At 42.4% G+C, this 25,535-nt stretch overlaps 2 protein-coding genes and 1 long non-coding RNA gene across 4 annotated transcripts in view; 1 reads left to right on the top strand and 2 right to left on the bottom strand.

Annotated features, from left to right (window-relative positions):
- The first annotated feature begins 3,377 nt into the window (after positions 1 to 3,377).
- The window catches only part of LOC307044847 (uncharacterized protein), a 29,109-nt gene continuing 6,951 nt past the window's right edge, over positions 3,378 to 25,535 (top strand). Inside the window, exons 1-13 of one of the 2 annotated variants that reach the window (XM_079690268.1) lie at positions 3,378 to 3,930; positions 4,179 to 4,335; positions 4,623 to 4,830; positions 4,919 to 5,045; positions 5,239 to 5,537; positions 5,697 to 5,787; positions 5,878 to 5,994; positions 6,122 to 6,196; positions 6,289 to 6,546; positions 6,757 to 6,928; positions 8,235 to 8,383; positions 9,510 to 9,738; positions 9,857 to 10,595. In XM_079690268.1, the coding sequence (XP_079546394.1) occupies positions 6,351 to 6,546; positions 6,757 to 6,928; positions 8,235 to 8,383; positions 9,510 to 9,700 (708 nt within the window). In that variant the 5' untranslated portion in view covers positions 3,378 to 3,930; positions 4,179 to 4,335; positions 4,623 to 4,830; ... (4 more) ...; positions 6,122 to 6,196; positions 6,289 to 6,350 and the 3' untranslated portion in view covers positions 9,701 to 9,738; positions 9,857 to 10,595. Of the gene's footprint in view, positions 3,931 to 4,178; positions 4,336 to 4,622; positions 4,831 to 4,918; positions 5,046 to 5,238; positions 5,538 to 5,696; positions 5,788 to 5,877; positions 5,995 to 6,121; positions 6,197 to 6,288; positions 6,547 to 6,756; positions 6,929 to 8,234; positions 8,384 to 9,509; positions 9,739 to 9,856; positions 10,596 to 25,535 lie in introns of those variants that run through there. The other variant, XM_079690269.1, reaches the window with a different exon arrangement.
- Positions 9,863 to 11,593, bottom strand: LOC307044853. The gene is made up of 2 exons (XR_013809701.1): positions 10,749 to 11,593; positions 9,863 to 10,568 (listed from the first exon to the last, which is right to left on the bottom strand). It is a non-coding gene; the product is annotated as an uncharacterized lncRNA (long non-coding RNA).
- The window catches only part of LOC307044827 (uncharacterized protein), a 156,474-nt gene continuing 142,716 nt past the window's right edge, over positions 11,778 to 25,535 (bottom strand). The window contains exon 2 of the mRNA XM_079690218.1: positions 11,778 to 12,069. The gene's annotated coding sequence lies outside the window, so the exon portion shown is untranslated. The remainder of the gene's footprint in view (positions 12,070 to 25,535) is intronic.

A 25,535-nucleotide genomic window follows, 5' to 3' on the forward strand; every position in this document is an offset into this window, starting at 1 on the left:
TACAAATACAAATTGAGCATTAAACATTTTTATTCAACCAACTATTTATGTTAACATAAGAAACTGTAAAATCTCAATATTTACAATATCAGAACTTTCTCAACCAACTATTCATTATAAATGTAAAGACAGGGGGAGCAGTGTAATGGTCTGTCTTCCATGACAGTGGGTCTGGCTGCTGTGTAGGTGGGGGTCATGGTGCATGGGCTGCTGGTGGCTGTGTCGGAGGGAAGTAGGTGTGATTGTCCCAGGTTGATGCTGGCGGCTGTGTGGGAGGTACGTCTGCTAGGAGAGACTTCTTTGCTGGCTTGGTTGATCGTGATGGCTGTGGTGGAGGCCTTTGTACCGAGGTGTATCTTAATCTTGTGGCAGGCACAGATGGAGGTGGAGGCCGCTGTAGTGATGCTGGTCCTTGGTGGTGATGGCTCTGGTGAAGGCCCTTGAGCCACGGTAGATCTTGACCTGGGTGCATGCACAGATGGAGGTTCTTGCTGCTAGGACCAGGCAGCTGTGAAATCGGATAGAAATATAGGACAATAATTACTACTAAGTTCATTAAAATATAAAGTTCAAGTGGAATGTTTCTCAAGCACAAATAACAATGCACAACTCAACCGTTTCTTGGAATCGAAACTAAAATGGTGAAACAAAAACCTACCGCACCCACAACATTTTATTTTACATGTGCAATGTCCGATGTCAAGACGCCATTGTGCTAATACAGCACTAGGCCATGTTTTGGCCCAGAGGAGGAAAACATTGTTTTGTTTGTCGTTACTCTGAGCTTTGAAGTCTGCCATACAGACTTTGCACTTTGACGGACATCTTGTGTTGGTCAAGCTGCATGATTATTTTCTGAAGTACTTCAAAAGTGAAATGAAGGGGGTTTTGGATATGCTATGTTGAGTGCATATAGCAAACCCAGAAAGAGGGCACAAGCTGAGGCAACTGAAGGCAGTTCATTCAGCACCTCCACGCCCTCGATGATGATGCCGATGTCTGCTGGTGGCTCCTGCAGTCCTTCCTCCTCCATCTGTATCACAAACACACCTATTGTGAGCTCCTCCATCTCCCTCTGAAGATCATCTGTTCTGGAGTCCTAGAGTAGGAGTAAATGACAACAAACATCACTGGCATCACTTTGCACTAATATGCACTTAATATGGGACAATAATATCACTGGCCGGAGCCCTACTCTGTGATTACTCACTGATTATTCTGACGACTCACATGATCAGAACCTAATATTTAATTAATTTATCTCATCTGATCCATCTGTATTATTGCGATTATGTTGAGAAGGATTAATATTAATATCATTCAATAGTTGTCAAATTGTGGACGTGCTGTGTGGCTGTCTGTGTGTGTGTGTGTGTGTGGGGGGGGGGGGGTGTTGTGCATTGTTCTGTGTTAAAATGTGTAAAATTCAACAGAGTATTTAAAAAAAAAAAACATGCTAGGACTAGTTTTTACATACAGGACTGTCTCAGAAAATTAGAATATTGTGATAAAGTTCTTTATTTTCTGTAATGCAATTAAAAAAACAAAAATGTCATACATTCTGGATTCATTACAAATCAACTGAAATATTGCAATTGCAATTTTATTATTTTAATATTGCTGATTATGGCATACAGCTTAAGAAAACTCAAATATCCTATCTCTAAATATTAGAATATCATGAAAAAGTATACTAGTAGGGTGTTCAACGAATCACTTGAATCGTCTAATTAACTCGAAACACCTGCAAGGGTTTCCTGAGCCTTGAAAAACACTCAGCTTGGTTCAGTAAACTAAATCACAAGTATGGGGAAGACTGCTGATCCGACTGCTGTCCAGAGGACCGTCATTGACACCCTCCATCAGGAGGTTAAGACACAAAAAGAAATTTCTCAAAGAGCAAGCTGTTCACAGAGTGCAGTTTCAAAGCACATCCACAAAAAGTCTGTTGGAAGGGGGAAATGTGGCAGGAAACGCTGCACAACCAAGAGAGATGACCGCAGCCTTAACAGCATTGTGAAGAAGAGTCGCTTCCAGAATTTGGGGGAGCTTCAAAGACAGTGGACTGAAGCTGGAGTCCAGGTATCAAAAGTCACTGTTCACAGACGTGTCCGGGAAATGGGCTACAATAGCCGTATTCCCATGGTCAAGCCACTTCTGAACTCAAGACAACGGAAGAGGCGTCTGACTTGGGCTAAGGAAAAGAAGCACTGGACAGTTGCACAGTGGTCCAAAGTCCTCTTTTCAGACGAAAGCAAGTTTTGTATTTCATTTGGAAGTCAAGGCGCCAGAGTCTGGAGAAAGGCTGGAGAGGAGCAAAATCCAAGTTGCTTGAAATCCGGTGTGAAGTTCCCACAGTCAGCGATGGTTTGGGGAGCCATGTCAGCTGCTGGTGTTGGTCCACTGTGTTTCATCAAGCCCAGAGTAAATGCAGCTGTGTACCAAGAGATTTTAGAGCACTACATGCTTCCGTCTGCTGAAAAGCTCTATGGAGATGAGGAATTCATTTTCCAGCATGATCTGGCACCTGCCCACAGTGCCAAAACCACCAGTAACTGGTGTACTGACCATGGCATTACTGTCCTCGATTGGCCTGCAAATTCCCCTGACCTGAACCCCATAGAGAATATGTGGGGTATTGTGAAGAAGAAGCTGAAAGACACCAGACCCAACAATGCTAATGAGCTAAAGGCCGCTATTGAAGCATCCTGGGCATCCATAACACCTCAGCAATGCCACAGGCTGATTGCCTCCATGCCACGCCGCATTGATGCAGTAATCCGTGCAAAAGGATTCCCAACCAAGTACTGAGTGCATTAATGGACATTTTCAAATGTTTGATTGTGTTTTGCTGTTATAAATCTTTTTTTTTTACTTGGTCTGAGGAACTATTCTAATTTTTTGAGATAGGATTTTTGAGTTTTCTTAAGCTGTATGCCATAATCAGCAATATTAAAATAATAAAAGGCTTGCAATATTTCAGTTGATTTGTAATGAATCCAGAATGTATGACATTTTTGTTTTTTTAATTGCATTACAGAAAATAAAGAACTTTATCACAATATTCTAATTTTCTGAGACAGTCCTGTATACATGTTGTGTTTCGCGGTATACTTGGGAAAACTACTAAAAACCCAAATTCCGATGCTATGCTTTAGTTATTCCTGATGAGCAGGTGGCATGGTCCATCAGTGTATGAATGGGTGAATGTGAACGTGGTGTTAAAGAGCATCTTGCAGGTTTTCATTTTTTCTACATTTATGCTTAAACTTGCTTGAAAATTACAATTAAAAAAGTGAATGCAGGATTTGATATGTTTTAAGAGACATAAGGGCAGGAATTCAGAGGGAAAGGAGCAATTTTGATCTCTGCTCTTAAAAACGGCTTTTTTTTAAGGTCATACGTCAAACGCGTCATATTACATCACACAGGGGACACATCTCCGCTCTCTGACCGCGGGTATAGTAGAGTTGCGTTGAGTAGAGCGGTTGTGTTTTAAGGAGCTGGTATTTTTCGGTAGTTTTACATTGTATTTCACCATTTGTAATCATGGTGCAGTATTGTGTTTGTGCAGGTTGCACAAATACCAGCCTGTCAGGACATCGAGTCCACTATTTCCCTAACAGGAAAAGAAAGCTAGCTAGCTTTCGGTTCTGGGTTCGTTTTGTGCAGACAAAGAGACTGGACTTCAATGCTGCGTCTGTGACGAAAAACGCGGTCGTTTGTGGCGCTCATTTTCGAGCGGAGGATTATGAGTCAAGTGATGTGATGGAGTGCAGTATGGGATATCGAAGCCAGGACCCTGTGAGGCTGATAGCTAGTGCGGTTCCGTCAATACACACAGCTCCGGCAGCAGCAGCAGCAGGCTGGAGTGATAGCGGGGGAGCGTCGGTCTGAGATTCAGCAAAACGAAAACGTGAACTGTGCACCGTAAGTATTGTTTTTCTAACGTTTGCTAACTTCCAAATTAGTCAGTATAATGATTTCAATAATGACAAGCAACGTTTGTTTAGTATTTATTGTTGTAAGTTAATGTTGCAAGCTTGTTAAACCCACTTGCTAAGTCATAATGGATCATGTTAGCTAGAATTGGCGTGGGGACTTTATTTGCATATCTAATGGCGCAGTTGCTATTTATTTTCATTTGTAATCATGTGTTTCATCTGGGTGTTTTCAAGACTTTGGGAGACAACAGTACTGCAGATTCACCTACAGCCAGTGATACTGGGCTTATAGACCCAGAGCAAGAGGTCGTCTCTCCACTGGTTCCTCAGCCAACATCTGTGCTTCACTGCGGCTCACAGTGTAACCTCAGACCTTTCCATCGTTCATCAGGTAAATGTAACAAAGAAGTAGCGCGCCCATTTTACATCAAAACGCGGTAAAGACTCTGCATAGTTTTTGTACATGTTAAAAACATATTAGAAAAACATCTCAGTATGATGCAGGCTGTTACAACTCCAAGACTTGCTATGACCTCAATAATTAACATATCAATGAATTAAAACATCTCAGCCCGAATGTCAACAAAACCTGAACATAAGCTTTGTAAAGGTAGATTGTATGGTAGGGCTGTTGTTTATGGCAGGCACAATTATATAATATATATCTTTTTATCCTAGCTGTCCAGGTACAGCCCAGGATGGTCAGTGTGGGGTGTCAGACAGAATCTCCACTGCCCAGTCCTGCACACAGTGATGATGATTCATCTTCTGTAACCATGGACCACCCTGGGGATATGCAATGGAGCCCAGAGGAGGAAATGATGAGCGAGTCGTCTGACGAGGAACCATCAAAAGAGCCACTGCAGCGAACTAATGTTGATCTCAAGTAAGGCTTCTTTTAATTTGAGATGATGTGTACTGTATTACCAAATTGTGTCGGTCAGAAATAACAAGGGGTTTTTTTTTTTCTTCAGTGCTGCTGACAAGTTCATTGTGTGCCAAACCCAGCTGATGTCCTTGTTCACCATTTGCCCTTCCTGTTGTGGGGAAACCCAGGGTAATGTGGAGCAGCAAGAGGAAACGTATATAAAGATAAAACAAGTAAGAGGATATGTGTGAATTCCACTTATGTAAAAATAAAGGTTGTATCATAACCTGTATGTAAATGTTTGTTTTATTTTATTTTTATGTTTTATCAATTCACTGTGTCTATACTTCATCAGTTTTATGGTATAATTGATTTTTGACTGACTAAGAGTTGTACTGGCAATGTTCTGCTTTTCACATCTCTTAGGTATGTGCAGCATGTGGGTATGAGTGTTTTTGGCAGAACCAGCCAATGCTGTACAGAAACATGCCAGCCTGCAACCTGTTACTTAGTGGGGCCATCCACTTTTCAGGTTGCATGGCGACCCAGACAATACGGATGTTGAAACTGTTAGGGCTTCAGTGCATCAGTGTCGGCACCTTCTTCCGCCATCAACGCCTGTACACAATCCCTACTATCGTGCAGGCCTGGCAAACTGAGCAGGCTGGGATCATCCGAGAACTGAAGTAGATGGGGGGTGGGCTAATCCTCTCTGGTGACTGCAGGTAGAACACTTCAGCTTGTATTATTGATATCAAAAAGAGGTCAAAACAATATTAAAAAAATTACATTCATTTAGCTTTATCCAAAGCAACTTACAATAACTGCATTGCATTGTTTTTTGGGCTTTAACGTCTGAATTAAACTGTTTTTGACACTCATAGGTCAGACTCTCCTGGCCATTGTGCCAAATATGGCACCAACTCCTTGATCGAGGACAGAATAAACAAGGTTTTGGATCTTCAACTTGTCCAGGTAAGTTAACGTTATAAGTCACACAAATCAGATGTGCTTTCGTCTGATGTGACACGGTTAGTGATATGATTGCATAATGTTGTTTTACAGAGCTCAGAGGTCCTAAGCAGCACCTGGTGTGAACTAGAAGGTCTGAAACGCAGCATTGACTTCCTTAAGGAGCAACACATGCAAGTTTCAGCCCTTATTACGGACCGAAATCGCCAGGTAATGACACACAAGAACGGACAGACATATGTACACACAAAGATTCTTGGCGCACCATATTAACAGCAAAAAATGCATTTTCTTACTAGTTAGTAAGTAATTAAGGTGTTGTGTTTCACTCTTTTAGTTGCCAAGTGGGTGCGGGAGGAGTTGTGTCCAGGAGGAACGACTCATTTTTTTGATATCTGGCATATTGGTAAAAGTATGTATCTTGATGTTGGTGGGTTTGACTAGGCTGAAATTTGTTTATAATTACATTTTATTTTTTAACATTTTGTTTCTGTTGTGAAACAGGTCTAGGGAAAGCTTTGGATGCTGCTGCAAAGGAGAGGGAGTGTGAGGACCTGAAGCTGTGGATGCCAGCCATCATCAATCACCTGTACTGGACTGCAGCTTCCACTCCTGATGGAGATCCAGATGTGATGGAAGCCAAGTGGCAAAGTATGGTGAATCATGTTCAGGACATCCATGAACACGGCACTCCTGCATTTCCCTGCTGTGCACATCCACCTCTGGAGGGAGAAGCAAGGGACAAGGAGTGGCTGGAACCAGGTAACGTACTCTGTACACTGTGTTGGTGCCTAGTTTATTTTGGTTCCAGAGCACTCCATCAATATATAACCCAAAGTGTGCTAACACATTAACAAGGCGTTATATAAATAACACCTGATAGTATCACACAATCGTGCTTTATCAGTGTAGGTAATACATGCATATGTAGACAATTCTAGTAACATCAGAACAAAATATGTGTTTGTACAGGAACAACTGCAGCCATTAAACTGGAGAGGGTGACTTTGAGAACAGCACTGGTGAAGGATGTCCGGAAGTTGTCTCCACAGCATCAGACCTATTCCCTGGAGGCATTTCACTCCCTCATCCTCCACTTTGCACCAAAGCACACTGGGTTCTCCTTCCTTGGGATGTACAGCAGGTAAATATGATGTGATGGCAGTGCATGACATTAAGGATTTTGGGAGATGGCCCTGTGGGCCATCTACGCTAATTTACAGATGGCCCTGACCCCAATAGAGATTGCCCTGAAAAATGTGCGTGGACGAAATGACGCACGAAGGGTTTGGGGGGCCTCCCCCAAGAACATTTCGATTTTTGCAGGTCTTAGATGCTGTCTGGTGCATTCTATAGACTGAATTATAAGATGAACCACCACAATATTACAATTTCAATTGTAAGTTATAACTGCCAAAACAAACATTATTTACGCTATTATGGCCCCTGTTAAAAAATGTTTGTAATGTTATCTACTGTAAGTTGGTCGAAGGAATGCCTCCTCATCCAGAAGCTGACCGAGCAGACCCGAGCAGCCGAGTGCATCCGCGAAGCACACACAATGGCGACGTCAGAGTTCCCGTTAGCAAGCAAATCTAAATCTCTTCGGTCAAAATGTCCGGTCAAAATAATTTCCCTTTAGCGCAATACCGCTTCAGTTGCGCCACTTATGTGACAGACAAGAAGAGTATGTGACAGACAAGAGTAGTCAATTCTAATGTGTAACACTTAATGTGGAGAAAGAGATGTGCTGTATGGGTTGATTGTGCGTTGATCTGTTGCTAATGCCTCGGGGTTCCGGTGGGCATGTAAACAAATGCATAATGCTGCGCTATACTTTGTGGCCTCACCCAGTTCCATAGCGACACTTATTGTTTAGGTCACGGTGTCTTTTAATAAGCAGGTAGTCATATCATTAGCTAAAACTAGCTGGATCTGATCGATATGGATATAAACGCGAGTGAAGTCTAATCTGACGGGGGAGAGAGAGATCAGCTGCTGCTGACGAGTCGACACGCAGCTCTGCATGATCACATGCAGCGGTGAGCGGAACAAAACACATACTTTAGGTTAAAATATCACACGTAGCTATTTTAATTACCTCTCAAACTACCTAAACTAGTTATAGATATGTTTTACTTTTACTGTCGGGTCACTCATTACTGGATCCGCGAACTGCATGATACTGGTATAATAGATTGCCCGATCGGGCAACCAGCAGGTGAGGCTTCATGGCCCGAGCTAAATACTAGATGGCCCCGGGCCATCGGTCAGTCCTTAATGTCGAGCCCTGGATGGTGAAATAATGTGTACGGGTTAGGGATGTTAATAATTAACCATTTAACCGTTAACTAACAATACGAAGTTTAACCGACTAATGCTATCAGTTAAACAGTTTATTCACATATGTACAAACAACTTGTGAACTGCATAATCTGCTTTTTCTACAGGCTTCTCATGGCAGCCCTGCACTTTAACCACAATAGCAGCAGAGAGGTTGCTCGAACCAGTGATGGTGAGGTGCGTTATGCAGTTCGCTACCCAAGGTTCTGCAAAGGTGGCTGGGTAGTTTGCCCTATCAAGGAGAAGCCATCATACGGTTAGCTGTTTTACTCGGTCCCTAAATATTATTTATTGTGTGATGCATCTATAACAGGTGTGGGGAACCACCGGCCTCCGGGCCGTATACGGCCCACGAGACCATTTGGTACGGCCCTCGAGGTAATTTATAAACACACGCAAAAAAGAAAAAAATTAAAGAAATCTAGACCGCAAAAAAAATTAAACAAGCAAGTGCCTGTTTTCCTGGCCAAGGTCAGGCTCCTTGAACACAACACGATAACGTGTCATCACGTGGTATATGGGGTATATGTCTCGTCTGACGGGTGCAGTTCAGAAGGAGAGCACCAGAACGCAGCTCCGGCACTTCACAAATTGTAGTTTGTGCTCGCATAAGGAGCCGTACACATGCCGCAGTTTGTGCGTGGCTGTGTCTTTAGTTGAAAGCCCAGTGGCGATCTGTTCATCTGTTCACAGTCAATAACGTTGTTGTTATTAGCATCTGGTTAGCTAGCTATGCTAACAAATTTAAGAAGCTTTTTCTACAACCAGTGAGGTAAAGGCACATCTTTATATGATTATTATAGTTATACAAAAATAAGAGAATAAAGTAAACGGGTATAAAATACTATATAACAGTAAAAAAAAGTTGTTATTAATAAACAAGAATACAATTTAAAGGGAGAGTGATTTGTAAAATATCCATAAAGAAAAAGAAAATCTGTTTTCAGTTCTGTTTCGTATGGGTGTTGAGAGATGTATCCATAGATCTCTTAATGTTGCTCTCAAAGTGCACCAGATTGATGCTTTTAACTTCAACATTTAAAAAAATAGAGGAGGTTAGGTCCCCCCACCACTTAAATCATGTCCACATGAAACTAAATATATTTGCACACATCTTGTGTCCATATATTTCTGTTTTGGTGGTAATGCCACAACCATGCACGTGAATGCATGCGCGAGTCATGGTAAAATATCTGGATTAAGAGGTTGCTTTTTCTTTGCAAATGAATGGGCTGTGATTTTAGTATTTTTAAGCAGAGGTCAATAATTTGTACGGCCCTCGGAGGATGTTGAAAAAATTGAAATGGCCCTTGAGAGGAAAAAGGTTCCCCACCCCTGATCTATAATATCACTGAATGTGATCACTTGTTTCCTTCCTTCAGCATACGCTGCAGCCTTCATGGAGTGTCTGAGAGAGGGCTACTCCAGGTCGCCAGAGACTCTACGAGAGAGCAGTGCAGTCTTGTCCTCCACTGCCCCTGCCCCTCTTTCCACTTCCTGCCAGGAGATCGCCAAGGATGAGGCAGTTGGCCTTTATCTGGCACGGCATTTCCGGTTTAACACAGGAAATTAGTGTGAAACCAGCAGATTCTGTGGTTCACAGTTTTCAGGGTAAGATTATTCTAAATTGACATTTGTTTATTTGTTAGATAAAACCTGGTAAGAGATTTTGATGGTGCAAAAATCAATATTAATATATAATAACAATATTTTCTTTCTCTCTTCATAGGATATGTTGGGACAGGTCCCAAAGCTTGCCGCTGTATTTACTCCCTCTATCTGACAGGAGGGAGCCTCGTTGAGCTGCGATAATAATATTAAATAAATAATTCCATATTCATAAATGAAATGATATGCAAATACAATTTTCTTGGCTGTGGACTTGTACTCTACATAATTATGTTGAGGTCATGGTAATCTAATTCAATAAACAATAACTGCAATGAACAGATAGCATTTTCTGACTCGTAAAATGATTGGATATGGTGTAATTTGTTAAATGATTCTGTGTTGAAAAATGAATATCTTTAAAAACTGCATTGGTGTATTAGGGCGGGCCATACTATTTTTTTTTTTTTGTAAATCGATCGAGAGGAGTGTTCAAATAACGTATTTGGGTGGTTATTAATGAAAAAACTATCTATCAATCAATGTTTATTTGTGTAAATTGAAAAAATACCACATTTACAGCATAGGTAGACAAAATGTTTGGAAATGCATGTGTATGCGAACACATAGTGCGAACACACTATGATTGTGATTAATTGTATTGATCGTCGCCAAAATGAGGCCACTCAAAACCTTTGTAAATTCCTCCTCCTTCTTCTAGGAACTGTTTTCTGATGGCAGACACAACACATGACAATGGCTTCCTAATGTGCCTGCCTAGAACTCCATAGGCCCAGCGGATGACCTGCCTGTAAGCTGTGTAGCGGTATTGCCTGGGGATAGGGACACAATATCTACAGGTAAACTTGATAGCCTTGTTAACATCATCAACAAGTGTTATATAGTATATAATCTACAGGTTCTGGGTTTTGAAACCTGCTAAACACTCGGGGTCAATAGCAACTGTATTATCTTTAATAGTATTTATCTTTTTAATTGTAATCTAAACATACTCATGTCTGCTGGCCTGAAGCGGGCCATGCTCCTGCCTGAAGTTCATGTAGGCTATCTGTAGCACAAAGGGATTCAGACAGCATGCTTCAAAGCCTGAGTGCAGTGTCAGGCATGTTATGTCTGGTCTGGGGTTGAGGTTCTCCACCAGGGCCCAGAAGGGATCCACCTCCCTGCAGCACATGCTCTCCACAGCTGAGGTCATGGGCTGGCATTCCCCACACAAGCACCTACAAAACAAAACGTTTATCAAGAAACTGTATTACATCTCGCTCCCCCCCTTCGCTGCTCTCTCCCTCCCCTCCGGTACACAGCACCGTAAGACGTAGTGTGGATTTGCATTAGGTAACGCGAGATACGGCTGATACTTGCGCATTAGTTTCTGTTATGGATCAGTATCAACAATCCTGCCAGTAACGTTACTATATTATCAATGCTACTTTAGTTATAGCCTGATATATGATAGCTAACTTTACAATGTTGTGATGTGACGTTAGCTAACATTCTGTAGCTAACGCCGGTCACTCACCAAGATAGCTGCCCAGTTCTCCACTGGTTCTCCTCACACCACAGCTCAATTTCTCTCCGATGGCCGTTATTTCTTCTAATCCTTGGCTGCTCCTGGGCTCTTGGACGCCTAGCAGGTTCATAATTATAAGGTTGTGGTCCGTCATATGTATTTGAATATTCATGTTCAACTTCTTCTGTGTCGAAACTAGCATTGGGATCCATGTTTATTAATACGTTACACCGGCCGCTCTCCCCCTTGTGTCCCCCGTGTTACGTCACACGCGGGAGGTCACGTGCCGAGGCTTTTTTATGCGGAAGTGAACATTTCTTACAAGAACGACGCCAGATGTCACTGTAGTGTATATTTCTGTATATATTTTTGGAAAATCTAGTGTATTCATCATTTTCCTACACATTTATTCACAGGTGTCTTTAACCTGGAAGTTGCACTTTAAAGTGCTATGAGGAGTTGGAAAACCATAAAGGTGCTTTAAATTTACATGATGTCAAATCTCCAAGATTATGAATATAATCAAACCTGACAGGTGTTATTTTAGTAGAGAAATTTCCCTTTTACAGCATTAATATCAATCTAATATGTATTCGCACGTGTGCCTTTGACAAGCTTTGCTGACATGCAAATTGCAGTTAAAACTTACTAGATATTCCTTGATCAGCTCATCTGGATCTTCTCCCAGGAAGATAATGAGGGCTCTCAGGACACACTCCCTCCGAAGATGAATGTCTTCAGTCTAAGACAACATTATTTTGGTTAATTTTATTTTTCAAAATGTCTATTGACAGATTTCCTTACTCTTACAGCTAAAATCCTTCACTTTATTTAGAAACAAATGGACAGTCCTAGTTACAGAGTTTCATAAAACAACGGTTGCCCTCCCCGTGCATCTCTAAAAGGATACACAAAATGTATCCCTTTTAGCTGGCAAGGACTCATTTGACAATGCAGATTTACCTGGTCAAAAATGTCCATGATGTCAGCAGTCTTTTGACCTGTTGATCCTCCTTTGGCACGGATGACTGTGATTAGCTGACTTGAGTGAATGTCCAACTGGGCCATGAACTTCTCCTCAAGAGGAATGGTCATTATCATCTGGAACTCTGCATTGATCTATGAAAGAATAATACCAAAATGACAGTGAGTAAATTCATAAAAAATCAATTGAACTCAGTCTGTATGCAATTAACATTTGAAAAAAGAACCTTTGAAGCAAGTGTAAACTTCTTCCGACCCCTTTTCGGACGTGTAATTAGCTAAAGCTTTGTTGTTTATTTATACCAGACAATGACACTACAGATTATTCAATTATTAATTCAATGTTTCCTTATTGCATTCATTTGTATAGTACTGTATTACCTTTTGTTTCATTTGTATTTTCTTTGGTTTTACACGCTCGAGGAAAAAATACTAAACTAAGCATGCCTACACACTGGCAAAAAGTATAAAAAACTAAAAATGTGAATTCTGTCAGTAAACACTGTTAAACATAATCTTTACCACACCATATTATGATGAATGGATAAAAGCTTACTAAAAAATGGATACAGACTAGATTATTACCTCTTTTTGTTGGAACAGTGCCGGCCACCTGTCTTTGAAGTCCCTGATTCCTGGCTCTTGGTTTACCACCTCCTGTCGTCTGTAGGCGAACGTGTGAGCCATTTTGTCAGCGATGACCCTATTATTGTTCCTTATCCTGATGTCTGTCAGAAGTTCTATTCTTTCTTTTTCCAGGCTTTCCAGATTGGCACCAGTGGGGAAGGATGGATAAAAGTTAGACTCAGCTCGCTTTGGCCTCTTGACTTTTTTTAGCAGGGAAAGCATCTGTAGCAGCTTTAGATTTCAGGGAATTTACCACCAGCTCTGGGCACCCCTGCAATTTGAGCTGAGTCCTGTAGTTTCCCCATCTTATATTTCAGGCGCTGTTTCCATCCATTGCAGCCATTGAATGAGCCAGGTTCTTTCAAACAAGGATGCTTTTTGATAAGAGCCTCTGCTACTGTGCAGAAATGTGAATCATCTGGATAGGCCTTGTATCCAGTAATTGTTTCTGCAAGTCTATTCAGAATATCAGACTTGCTTCGGGAGCTGACAGTCAACATTTTGTGGCTTCCATTAAACTCAGAATTCCCTTTCACTAGCTGCAGCTCCGTGTCATATGAAAATTGAGGAATCGGAAAGTCCGCTGGCCACTGTTTGGCTCGAGAGGACACAGATTCGGGGGAATGAGAGGATTATTGTGTCATCTGATGCCAACGAAACATTGCCATCACACTCAAGTGAAGTCGATGATGTGGTATCAGTGACAATGTTCAAAGGTGTATTTGTTTGCTGGTGGATCACTTTGATTGTTCCCAAATCCTGAAGTTCAGTGGTGGAATTCAGATTGAAGAAGTCGTTGCTAAAGTCTTGGTCCATGTACTGCAGTCTGACGTCGCCCTTTAACCCAAAGAAAGTCTTTAACTTGCTGAGAAGGTCATCCAATGATTCCGGTATGCCATTTGGAAGTGACAGTTTTTCAATGTTGTTCTCCCCCAAAATCACTTTCAGTCTTGCAGGCGTCAAATCAGCCATGGCAGTCTGAGAAGACAACACAAGCACAATACGTTTTAAGAAAGGCACATTAAACATAATTCCTTATTATTCACACTGTTAATGTATCATCTTATAGATGTCAGTGTTTCCCCTATATACAAATAGTGGCGGCGCAGCGCCACTGCTGAAATATGAGCGCTGCTGCTAGGGGGCGCCAGCCAGGTACCCCCCAAAAAAAAAGATTTCTTTACTTTTTTTTCTTTTTCTTAAAATAATAATAAGTGGCGACCCTTTTTCATTTTTGATTGTTTATGTGGATTTATAGCAGGGGTCACCAACCTTTTTGTCACCGAGGGCTACTTCAAGGGTACTGAGTAATACGAAGGGCTACTTGTTTGATACAAACTTCCTGAATAACATAATTGCACGGTTCACCTTTAATGATAATATTATTATTAATAATAATCAGAATACATATTAATTTACTGTATGTGAAGGACTGTCTGATCACATGTTAATGTTAATTATTCCTCAATAATGATTAACAATGATTTACCATTGCTATAGCAACCCCATTGTTTTGTTATGAAAATGTATCTATATTTATACACATTCTCGCGAGATCTATCAGGGGTCGTTGTAATGCTGAGTTCACACCGGACGCGACTTCGCTCTAATCGCTCGAGTTTCACCGCTGCTGCCAGCTGTGTTTACTCGCATCATTCAAACAAGACGCGCTGGCTCGGGAGCTACAACTACAACAAAATGAACATATTTTACCGTGATTAAATTGTAATACACGTTTCTAAATGATGCCGAAGTAACAACATACTGATACCGGTTAGTAAAAACCATGAATTAATGCTTGACAAGTCTGCAGACAAGATGGCAGGCGAAAAACCTTTTAAAATGCTTGTTTTCTGAATGGAGATTGGGTCGACCTGGCTAAGCTAACGTTGTATATGCTCATTCCACACTCATAACAATGGCCTACAGACATAAATAAACCAGCTATTGTATTCGCCATGACACAGACATTCTGTGGTTTGTACTTGTTTAACTTTTGTCCAGTTTCTGAAAAGATATGAGGAGCTGTGATCTCTGTTTGCTAACTGCTAACAGCTAACAGTTAACAGCTGATGTTTTCTGGTTGAACGTCAGTGGCAGGCTGAGATCCTCACCACTGCTGTGTGTGTGTGTGTCTGTGTGCGCGTGTGTGCGTGTGCGCGCGGTGATGAGGCCCATGATCGTAGCTGCTCATGCTAGCTTGTCTCAGCTAAAGGTGGAACGGAGATTTGGTGCGTGGAGTTCAACTCTATTTCACGCACCAAATCTCCATTTCACTTACATATGTACATACAAAATGTGTGCTTTTAAAATGTTATATTCAATATTGTCATTTTAAAAATAAAAATGTATTCAATAATTTTTTTAGACTGAGCTCCATGGTGACTTGTGCTATTTTTAGAACATGCACGCGGGCGACCAATTTCCCCCCCTGCGGGCGACTTAGTGCCCGCGGGCACCGCGTTGGCTACTCCTGATTTATAGTATTTGTGTTACTGTATGTTCAATAAAGGTGTGTTTTTGCTAAATCTTGAGACATTGCCACTGTATGCACTAGGCAGGGCCAATTTCTGGCATAGGCGACAGAGGCGGTCGCCTAGGGCGCCACATCTGGGGGGCGCTGCACTGGTAGCTCTGGGAGGGAAAAATTTTTTTTGACCGTTGGCGCTCATCCAAATGTTCGGCCTTGATGTCAAAACATTCATAATTAAGTAAATGTAACACCCTTTTCACCCCGGTTACACGTTTAATTTGCCCTGTACGGTGGGCGCTGTAAGTGATGAAAGCGGGGGATGTTGGCTTATCAAGTGCCCGCAGCTCACAGCCAAAGTGCGGAGGAGAGCTCTCCTGTCAGAGGCTCAGTGAGGTAAAGGACTCTCTGAGTGTTTACATAGTTAATTTTTAGTTATCTCAGTGAGTCTCAAACGTTTTGACCACAAATTATGTAAACACATATTTCCAAGGCACTCCTTTATAATTATTAGGATAAATAAAAACAGGTTTGAAATCATTCCAATGTATACTATAGGACAGTAAACAAAAAATATCGTTTAAGGTTGGAGAGATACAAAAATATGCATAAATAAATGTTAACTAGGTAAAAATAAGATATGAATGAACAACAAAAATAAAATAAGCTACATTTATTTGTTATTGGCTATGGTAGGTTATTGGTTATGTTCATATACTTATTTGGTTATTAAAATGTAAACCGATCTTTTTCATATGGGCGTTTTAGAGTTGTGCCCCCTAGATCAGGTCTCTAGTAATTGTGTGCTCAAAGTGCACCAGATTGAAGCATTTTACTGTAAAATGTTCAAAAAAAATCTTCGCCAGGGAGCATACCCCCGGACCCCCCTAGAGGATGTGATGTCCACCCCCCAATTCAAACATGTTCATACAATACTGAATACATTTGAAGCCATTTTGACGTCTATTACCTATGTCACTAAGTTTCTGTTTTTGCAGTGTATTTGTCTTTTGTAGAGATCTTTCATTTATTCTTTACATATAAAATGTCGCCTAAAATCTCACCTAGGGCAGCAAATTGTCTAGAACCGGCCCTGGTACTAGGCCTCAAGAGCCTTTCTTGTGTTGACACATAGAAACAAATTGGCTGGGCGCATTTTGCACGTGCACACTAAAAAATTCCACACGCTCACATTATGCTGCTGGGCCCACGTGCCTTAGCACCGCTGCTATGACTCCATCCTAGGGGAAACACTGGATGTGTTATCAGTTTTCAGTAAAAGGACTACAACTTCGTGTTAATCCCTTTTCCACTGGCGGCATTTGCTGACTGGACTCCATCAGCACATATTAAAAAAATTACATAATGCCCACCCTTACCCTCAATGTTAGGTTCCTTTTAAATAAATGAAATCTGCAGTTGACAACTTGTATGTGCAAAAAAGTTGAATGTTATCATTTGAAATCTCCAAAGGGTTGATAGTTAGTCTTTCACCAATAACAAATATGTATAGGAAGTCATAAAAAAACAAATATATTGTTGTTCTGCAGGTGAAGCATTAAAACTCTGACCACTCAAAAAAAGCCCATACACTGTTTGAGTGTTCTCACAAATTATTTTCTGATATTTACCTAGTGTAATTATTTGTTGGTGAAATGATAAATAAAACCTTTGAAAACAAAAATAAACACTGGTATGAAATAAATCTGTTTTGAGAACACAATAGTTATGAATTATTTATTTTTCCACCTAATGAAATATCACTTTTCGCTTCCTCACCCTTTAAACATGGACATATCTTTTCAATGTGACAAGACGCATCCCTCGGATTTTGAAGTCTGCCAGTGGGTAGGGATTATCTTGTGGCTCAAGAAGTTCCACTTCCTTGCCTGGTGACGTTTTGAGATCATAAGCTCTATAATGTTCAATGTACCATCCACTGAGCTTTTTCACAATGAAGATCAACTTGTCCTGCAGTATCACCATTTGGAGGATTTCACAAAACTCTGGGAGTCCCCATAGATCAAGATCATCCCACACTTTACTGGGAGTATCTTTTGTAGGTAAAAAATAATTTGTATATCAGCTTTGGCTGAACTCTAAATTGAATAACTCCACAGAAAACAAAACAGTGGATTTTGTCCTATAATCACCTCCTGCACTTTGCGTTTACGTTGTAATTACTTTCAGAACACACAGCAACATTAAAGTACTCTCTATATCACTCACAGTAGTGTAGCTTCACGTAACTTAGGTAGTAGTCCAATACGATGTGTCAAAGCCTGAAGAAACCACCACCGGTCAGGCATGAGAAATCATGAGAAGAAAAATAAATACATTTATATACTGTATTAGGGGGGACATTTCTATTAGTTGTTAAGCTTTCACAGTCACGTATTATCACCCCGAACGTAGTAATCATACTTGTCAACACTCCCGATTTTCGCGGGAGACTCCCAATTTCATTGCCCTCTCCCGGTTTCCTCCCGGGGTCATATTTCTCCCGCATTTCTCCCGATTTCTGACAAAATCAGATTTACACACGACTGTTTCCACTCGGACTTTAATACAGCTACACCATTGTTTGGTTTCCATGGTAACACGTCTCTTTAGTAGCGCGCGCAATTCAAAGTCTGAGAGGGTGAGGCAGTTCTATTTCGTATATGGCTTCGCCCTCTAAGGCTATCGCTATTGGGTAATCCCATCGCACAGCACTGAAACACTTGTAGTCCACGCCCACCCGCAAGGTGGGCCCCACCCTTGGGCCTCCTTCCTGTATAAATAGGAAGGAGGCCCGGCAATCTGCTCCCTCTTTTTTTCAGCAAACCAGCACAGTTACTGAAGCACAGCAATTGAGAATCATCATGAGCAACAACTGCGTCCGTGATTGTCCCTCATGTGGCTCTGGGTTCATAATGAGTTATGACCTGCAGAGATAAAAGCAGTATGCGAATCCTGCCGGGGGTCAGAACACGCGTACGCGGCTCTAAACCAGCAGGTAGCATGCACTGCGCTCGTCTCCCCTCGGGCGACAGGATGTGGAGAGCGGACACTCCTGCTGCTGTGGCCGAGGAGGACGATTGGCCCGTCCAGGCTTACGAGCCCGCGGACGGGGCCTCGTGTCCCTGGGGCAGAGTGCCGGGCAGGAGTCCGAAGCAACTCCTGCCCCGCCTCCCTCCACGGTTCACCGTTCGGTTCTCCCCTCCCTCTTCTCCCCCGGACGGGGGAGACAGAGTCGGAGCAGGGTGCCAGCTTGGCGGCCGAACATGCTTTCCCCCTCTCCGTCACCACAGCGCGGCGGCGTCTGTTACGGAGACGGCCAGAAAAGTGCTACTGGACGCTCCAATCAGCCCGGACGGGCTGTTCGGACCCCAGTTCCACGTCATGGTGGAGTCCAATGAAGACAGCCGCGGAACAAGTGGACGGCATTCGCCAGCATGTACAGCTGGCTCCAGTCGGCTGAGATGCCACAGCGGCAGGGGCTCCGTCCCACGTCTCCGCTCCCCCGCCACCCCAGAGACAGGGTCTCCCGGCGGCGAGTCAAAGGGGAGTGAGGCTCCCCAGCTCCTGATCTGCTCCGCGAGAGCCTCCGAGGAAGCGGAGCCGGTAATTAAGTCGGCTGCCACTAATCTGTTGATTAAGTAGACAGCAGGGCTCGCTGCAGAAGCCTGCCGGTTTTAACCTCGGTTAATAACCTGCAGAGCTCGCGGCATTCCTCTGTCCGAGATACGCCTCCTACACACGGGCATAATAAACCCATGAGCGCTGTTATAACGCCTCGTGTGGACAGCACTGCACACACCTCCATTCATCCCCTGAGCGTGTACACGCCTCCTGATGAGAGCCGGAGTGAAACGCAGCGTGTGGAGGCTCCCTGGCGTGGCTCATTGTCATGACGACCACAGAACATCTCGAGCATGTGCGCCCGCTCTTAGAGTGTTTCTCAGAGTGGCAGCGCGTGTGTCTGATGGACAGATGGATGAGCAGGCTGATCAGCAGAGGATACGTCCTGCAGTTCGCCTCTCTCCCCACCCCCCCCCCCCCCCCCCCCCCCACAGTTCAATGGGATACAGGAAACACTCCTGTCCTCCCAGAAGCTATGTCTTGCGCTCCAATCCGAGCTGCTGGAACTCCTGTTGAAAGAGGATATTTCCAGGGTTCCTCAAAGGGAGGAAAATCAGGGGTTTTCACTCCCGTTATTTTTCTAATCCCGAAAAAGACTGGGGGAATGAGACATCCTGGATCTGTCAGTATTCCACATGCTGACGATCAAACAGGTGCTGGAATGTTTTCACCAGGACAACTGGTTCACTTCCACCTGAAGGATGCATACTTCCACGTACCCATCATCCCGGTTTTTACTGCCGCTATTTTTCTAAATCTCCTCTGTCCTGTGCACGCGCTGTCTTGCTAGGTGGCGCTCAGCGCCTGTTTGTGCACTATAGAGAGCGCTCGATCGGGTAACCTCTGTCTGCACAACGGCTGTCACACAGGTTGTGTGAGGCTGTGTCACAGGCATGTCTCCTCTGGGGTGGAGCCCCCGGAGAACATCAATGCGCACTCCACCAGAGGAATTTCCTCCTCCATGGCTTTGCACGGAGGAATGTGGAGTGGAAGATATTTGCACTGCTGCATCTTGGTCTTCCCCCTGTTCGTTTATTCATTTTTATTTGAGGGATGTTTCCCATTCCTCTCTGACACACCCTGTACTGGGTGTCCTGTCGGAGTGAGTGACGTCAGGGAGCCAGCTGTGCGCCTCTCTCCTGCCTCTCGGCACGCGGAGAGCGGCCCTTTTCCCCTCTTATAGGAGGGATGTTCCTTTTTCCTCTGACACACTTTGTACGGAGTGCCTGGTCAGAGTGAGTGACGTCAGGGATCCAGCTTGGCGCTCTCCTACCTGTCTGACACGCAGAGAGCTGCTGTTCCCCCTCTATGATCGCTGCGCAAGGTGGGACCTTCGTCTCTACTTTCTCACAGCGGCCGGTATGTATTGTTCCCAGCCTTCACCCCATCGGGAAGATAGGCATGTTTTGCTATGTTCCAGGGACGGTGATGCGCCATTACGCATGGCACAACAGGCATCATGGGGTGTTATTTAGTAGGTGTGTCTGTGCTTCTAGTGCTGGGCGGACCCAGTGGGGCGCAGACTACATCATGCTTCGCCCTTAACCCAATAGCGATAGCCTTAGAGGGCGAAGCCATATACGAAATAGAACTGAGGTTACCTACTGTAACCCCAGCTTCTATGAGTAAATGGCGCAGCCCTCTAAGCGCTGGGCCCCACTGGCTCTACGAATAGCTGAAGAAAAGTTATTTGGTATGGGAGCAGATTGCCGGGCCTCCTTCCTATTTATACCGGAAGGAGGCCCGAGGGTGGGGCCCACCTTGCGGGTGGGCGTGGACTACAAGTGTTTCAGTGCTGTGCGATGGGATTACCCAATAGCGATAGCCTTAGAGGGCTGCGCCATTTACTCATAGAAGCTGGGGTTACAGTAGGTAACCTCAGATATTCACAGAAAACAGAACAAGAATCGACAACTACTCTACTCTCTGCTCACTCCTTTCCTGTAAAATACAGGTCCAGCCCACACATATGCTCCATCAAGGACGGTGCTACAGGCCGCAAGACAGTGCACTTACAACTACAATAAGCATGTTAATGTTAATCTAACAGCTCCGGCGATCCACTAAAGTATGGTAGTAATGGTCTTATCAGCAACAGCAAATTACACTACAAGGCTTCTTATTAGCACATTAGCACAGCAACACAGAGCTGGATAACGCTTTAACCACCGAGCTACTATAAATGTGAGGCTTTATCAACGCCGCATCAATCACTTCCAGCAAAAACAAGAAGGGAGTCCCGCCATCGAGGCGACCGGCACAACAAATTATTACTGCATCTCCCACACAGCGAGGTTAAGTTCTATGTTCGTCAGCCGGATGCATCACCGGGCTTTCACCAGGGCAACATGCCCCCTCACTGCTCGGTGATGCCGTATCGTCTTTATAATTACACTCGACGCAGCGGCGGTGACACTACATTAAATCGTTCACACACACACGCCAAAATAGTACAACAAAAATGTGTGCAGTTTGGTGACAAGCTATGTACTAATAATGATAGTACTAGCCTTAACATGACACAGTTTGCGCATTAGTTTGCGCTAATTTGGTAATAAGCAGCTACGCCAGTACACAATAGGAATAATTTTAACACATTTCAGTTACAATATTAAACCAAGAGAGTAGGCTTCTACCCGCAAGCAACCAACTATCGTCATGTTTGAGCTAAAGCTAGCGGTTTAGCTAACAGTGGAGCCAGTGCATCATAGCTTGGTTTGGTTAAACAATTTAGGTGGAACATGTTATATCTGACATTGTACATTATTTTTATATAAGAAATATAACTTGTCTGAATCACACTTACCGTATGTCGAAGTCACGTCTCAAAAGAAAAAGGCGGCACATGTGACGGTGGAAAGATGTGGCAAACACGTTGACGTTGACTTCATGACGTACGTTAGATGAGAGAAGCTTGATTGATTTGCTTTCACTGATAACAAAATAGCAAGTCAAGTCAACGAACAAAAAAATCACATGAATACAACCCACAAAAGTACATTGGAATCTCTAAAGCATAAATCTGAATCAGATTTATTAAAAGTATTAAGTTACTTCAACTGCTATCAAGTACACTTTTTAGAGTGTACCACAAAATGGTTCTGAGACTTATTCAGAAATGTATACAAAGGTTCATCACAAACACTGCAGCATTTTCTGCTTCTATTTCATTGCATGCTTCTATATATTGATATATAGTGCTTGTGAAGGAAGAGGGGACACATATATATATATATATATATATATATTAGGGCCGGGACTCGATTAAAAAATGTTATCTAATTAATTACAGGCTTTGTAATTAATTAATCGCAATTAATCGCATTTTTAATCACATATAAATATTTGACCTGAGAACAGTGAGAAGCAATTTTTTTCACATGGATTTTAGTATACCATTGAATAATGACTGAATACATAAGCTTAAGCAACAAAACATTGTTTATTTTTTTCAAGGATGTACTTAACCAAGACCAACAGAAAAGTGCAATTTTTGCCATAAAGTGTAGCAATAGCATATTTAGGAATATAGTACATTTCAGAGATTCAGGTAGCCTATAGGTAGGTAGACCTTCTGTAAACTATAACACTTTGTTTTTTAAGTATAACACAATACTTTCAAGTACATTCAGAAAATTGGAAACCCTGACTATTTGAAAAAATCTCTCTGTTGCTTCAGAGGCCATAACAGACTTTGTTGATTTAACAACAGTTGATTTAAAAAATCTAATCAATTTCAGTCCAACTCTCTCAATAACCTTGGACAAAACAATAAACAGTTCAACATAAAGTGCCAGTTGTACCAACAACATAATAAATAGTTCAACATAAAATGTACTGTACCATTTAAAATAAAATAAAAAGTGCCAGTGATTGACCTCAATCCCTCCTATTCTTCCAATATCCTGATGAAAAATAAAATCTCTCTGTTGCATAGGCCACTGTTTGATCAACGCGAATTGGGTGTGGGTCCTTGTACTCCGAGTCTGGCTAACGTCCACGCTAGCTTCCACGCTAGCTGCTATAGGTTTTGCATTGAGGTGATACTTGAGGCTTGATGTGCTGCGGTGATACGCAAATTCCTTTTTGCATTATTTGCAAACAACCGTGCTCTTATCGATGCTTCCATCCGTCCGTTTTTTTAAAACAAAATGTCCCATCCACGGGGCCAACCAAAGCGGTCTCATCAGCTTGTTCGTTCATGTTTGACAATTGTTCACTGTGGTTTGTTGTTGTTTGAACTCATGAACGTTAGTGCTCCAGTATAATCGGTACCCCTGAAACTCATCCAGTGAGAAACGTTCCGCGGTGCAAAAATAAGTGCGATTAAAATGCGTTAATTTTTGTGTAATTAATTAATCTTAATTAACGCGTTAAAGTCCCGGCCCTAATATTTATATATGAAAACAAGAGGGACATAATATCACAAAACAATTAATGATGATGATTATTTCAGGCATATGTATAATAGTATTAATATCTATGAGATTTAAAGTAATAATAATAATTCCCTGCAAAAGCACTAATTACAATACAATAATGGCAAAAATAGCAATTCCATATATAGTACAAATCAATCATTTTCATGTGAAGCAAGGAGTGGTTGGACCCAAATGCGGAGACAGCAGAAAACTTAACAAAAATGTATATTTAACAGGCAGAACAGGAACTCAAGTAACAACAATCAACACGGAAAAAAACCGAACTTCATGACATAGACAAACAAGGAACCGACAAGAACAGCACAGAAAACCAGGACTTATATACTAACAGGGTGACGAGGGGATGAAGTGCAAGTGGACACACAACACAGTGTGTAGCTGCGATGGAAATATTTTCAGTTTAGCTGAATGCCATGGCACACATGTATGACATACATCCCAGGTCTTAGAACACCAAATGTATAACTTTATCAGTTTAAAAAAAAAAAAAAAAAAAAACTGAAACCGTGATCAATTCCCAATTATGCATTTTCACGAGAATTGTACATTATCCGTTGCTAGGTTTTAGATTATCAGTTGGTAAAAGTGGTATCACAATTAGTCAGTCGGAATATTTTATTACATTATGCCCAGGTACTCACAAGAACATATCCTCGATGTCTGAGAACATCCAGAGATTACATTATAAACTTAATTTTAGCCTCTTCACCTCATTGGAGTCAAGAATTACTGTCAAGCTCACCAAGAAACAGCATCGCGTATGAAGACTGAATGAAAATGGATAAATACATGTTGAAAAGCATTGTAATTAGTAAAAGAAACAAGAGCATTTTTTAAACTTCATGCCGATATTAATAGCATTTCAAGCTGTGCATGTTCTCAGACAGCAATGCATAGTGCATTTATCTATAGCTTTTTTTTGTTGCTTTCCTACAGTATGTGCTTATGTACCGTGGCACTAATGAACAATGTTAAACTCAGGAATATGTTTTGTAATATATCAATGTCAACACATTATGTTTTCTTTAAAAAAACATTTAGTGGCTATTATTGAATTTCCCCATGAGGTCTGGACTGTTATTTGTCGAAAACACATCCCAATGGATGACTATATAAAGCTCAGTGACCGTAGCAAAGTGCAGGCCACAAGCGGGCTAGTAACTGTCACAACATCAATGAGAGAGACCATTGTTTAAACTAAGTAATTTATTTAAGAAAAATTCACTCGAATACTACAACATAAAAACATAGTTACACACATATATACACTGCACACTAGAAAAATGTGCAAAGTAGTAGTTTTAAAAAAGGCAATTAGTGTGAGTTCAAAGGGCAAAGAACAGCCTGCAGGGGAGCCGCTGTGAAATATGTGTCATGTCAGTGACAAAATCAGACAACATTCAATGTTGCAATGAATGACAGTATATTTTGGATGACGTCCAGTCCAAGATCTCCTCTACGACCAGCAAGAGGATCAAACTGTGCGGTGAGTTGCTCCATTTCCTCATCGCTTAGCAGGTGCTGGTTTCGAGGTACGGTGACCCTCTCTGGCCAGTCCAATGCAACATCCCCTGCATCAGCTCCACCCTCTCTTTCTGGCTCCTCCTGACTATCTCCTTGTCCTCCACCAAAGAGGTTCTGCATGGCAGAAGTGGTCTGGCCCTGCCGTTCCAGGCAACCTTGGACAAACAGTTGTATGGGACTCTGGTGTCTTTCGATCCTCAACCCATGATTGTTCCACTGGTCCAAAAAACCCTGTAGGTCATGGTTTATGCGTGGGAGATAGACATAATGCAGGGCCCACATGTGCATTTCATTGTCTACGTCTATTATGCCTTCACTTGTTGAAGAGGTCATAATAGACATTGCTCACACCTCGCCACAGGTCACCCCAGAGCCGTTCTATTCTCTGGTTGTGAGTGCTTCTTCCACGGAGAGCCCTGCCTCTGTGAGAGCCTCTGAAGATGTTCATCATTAGGCAGACAGCGTTGTTTTCGCTCCCATGGTCAGTTCTGACCCTCGAGGGCACACCATACTTGGCCACCGCGTCCATGAAGCTCGCCATCACGGTAGTGCGCCTGTTGTTGTCTAAGGCCCGGAGGAAGACGACCAGGCAGCTATA

The sequence above is a fragment of the Notothenia rossii genome (genome assembly GCF_949606895.1).
Source record: "Notothenia rossii genome assembly, chromosome: 6".
Taxonomy (NCBI): Eukaryota; Metazoa; Chordata; class Actinopteri; order Perciformes; family Nototheniidae; genus Notothenia; species Notothenia rossii.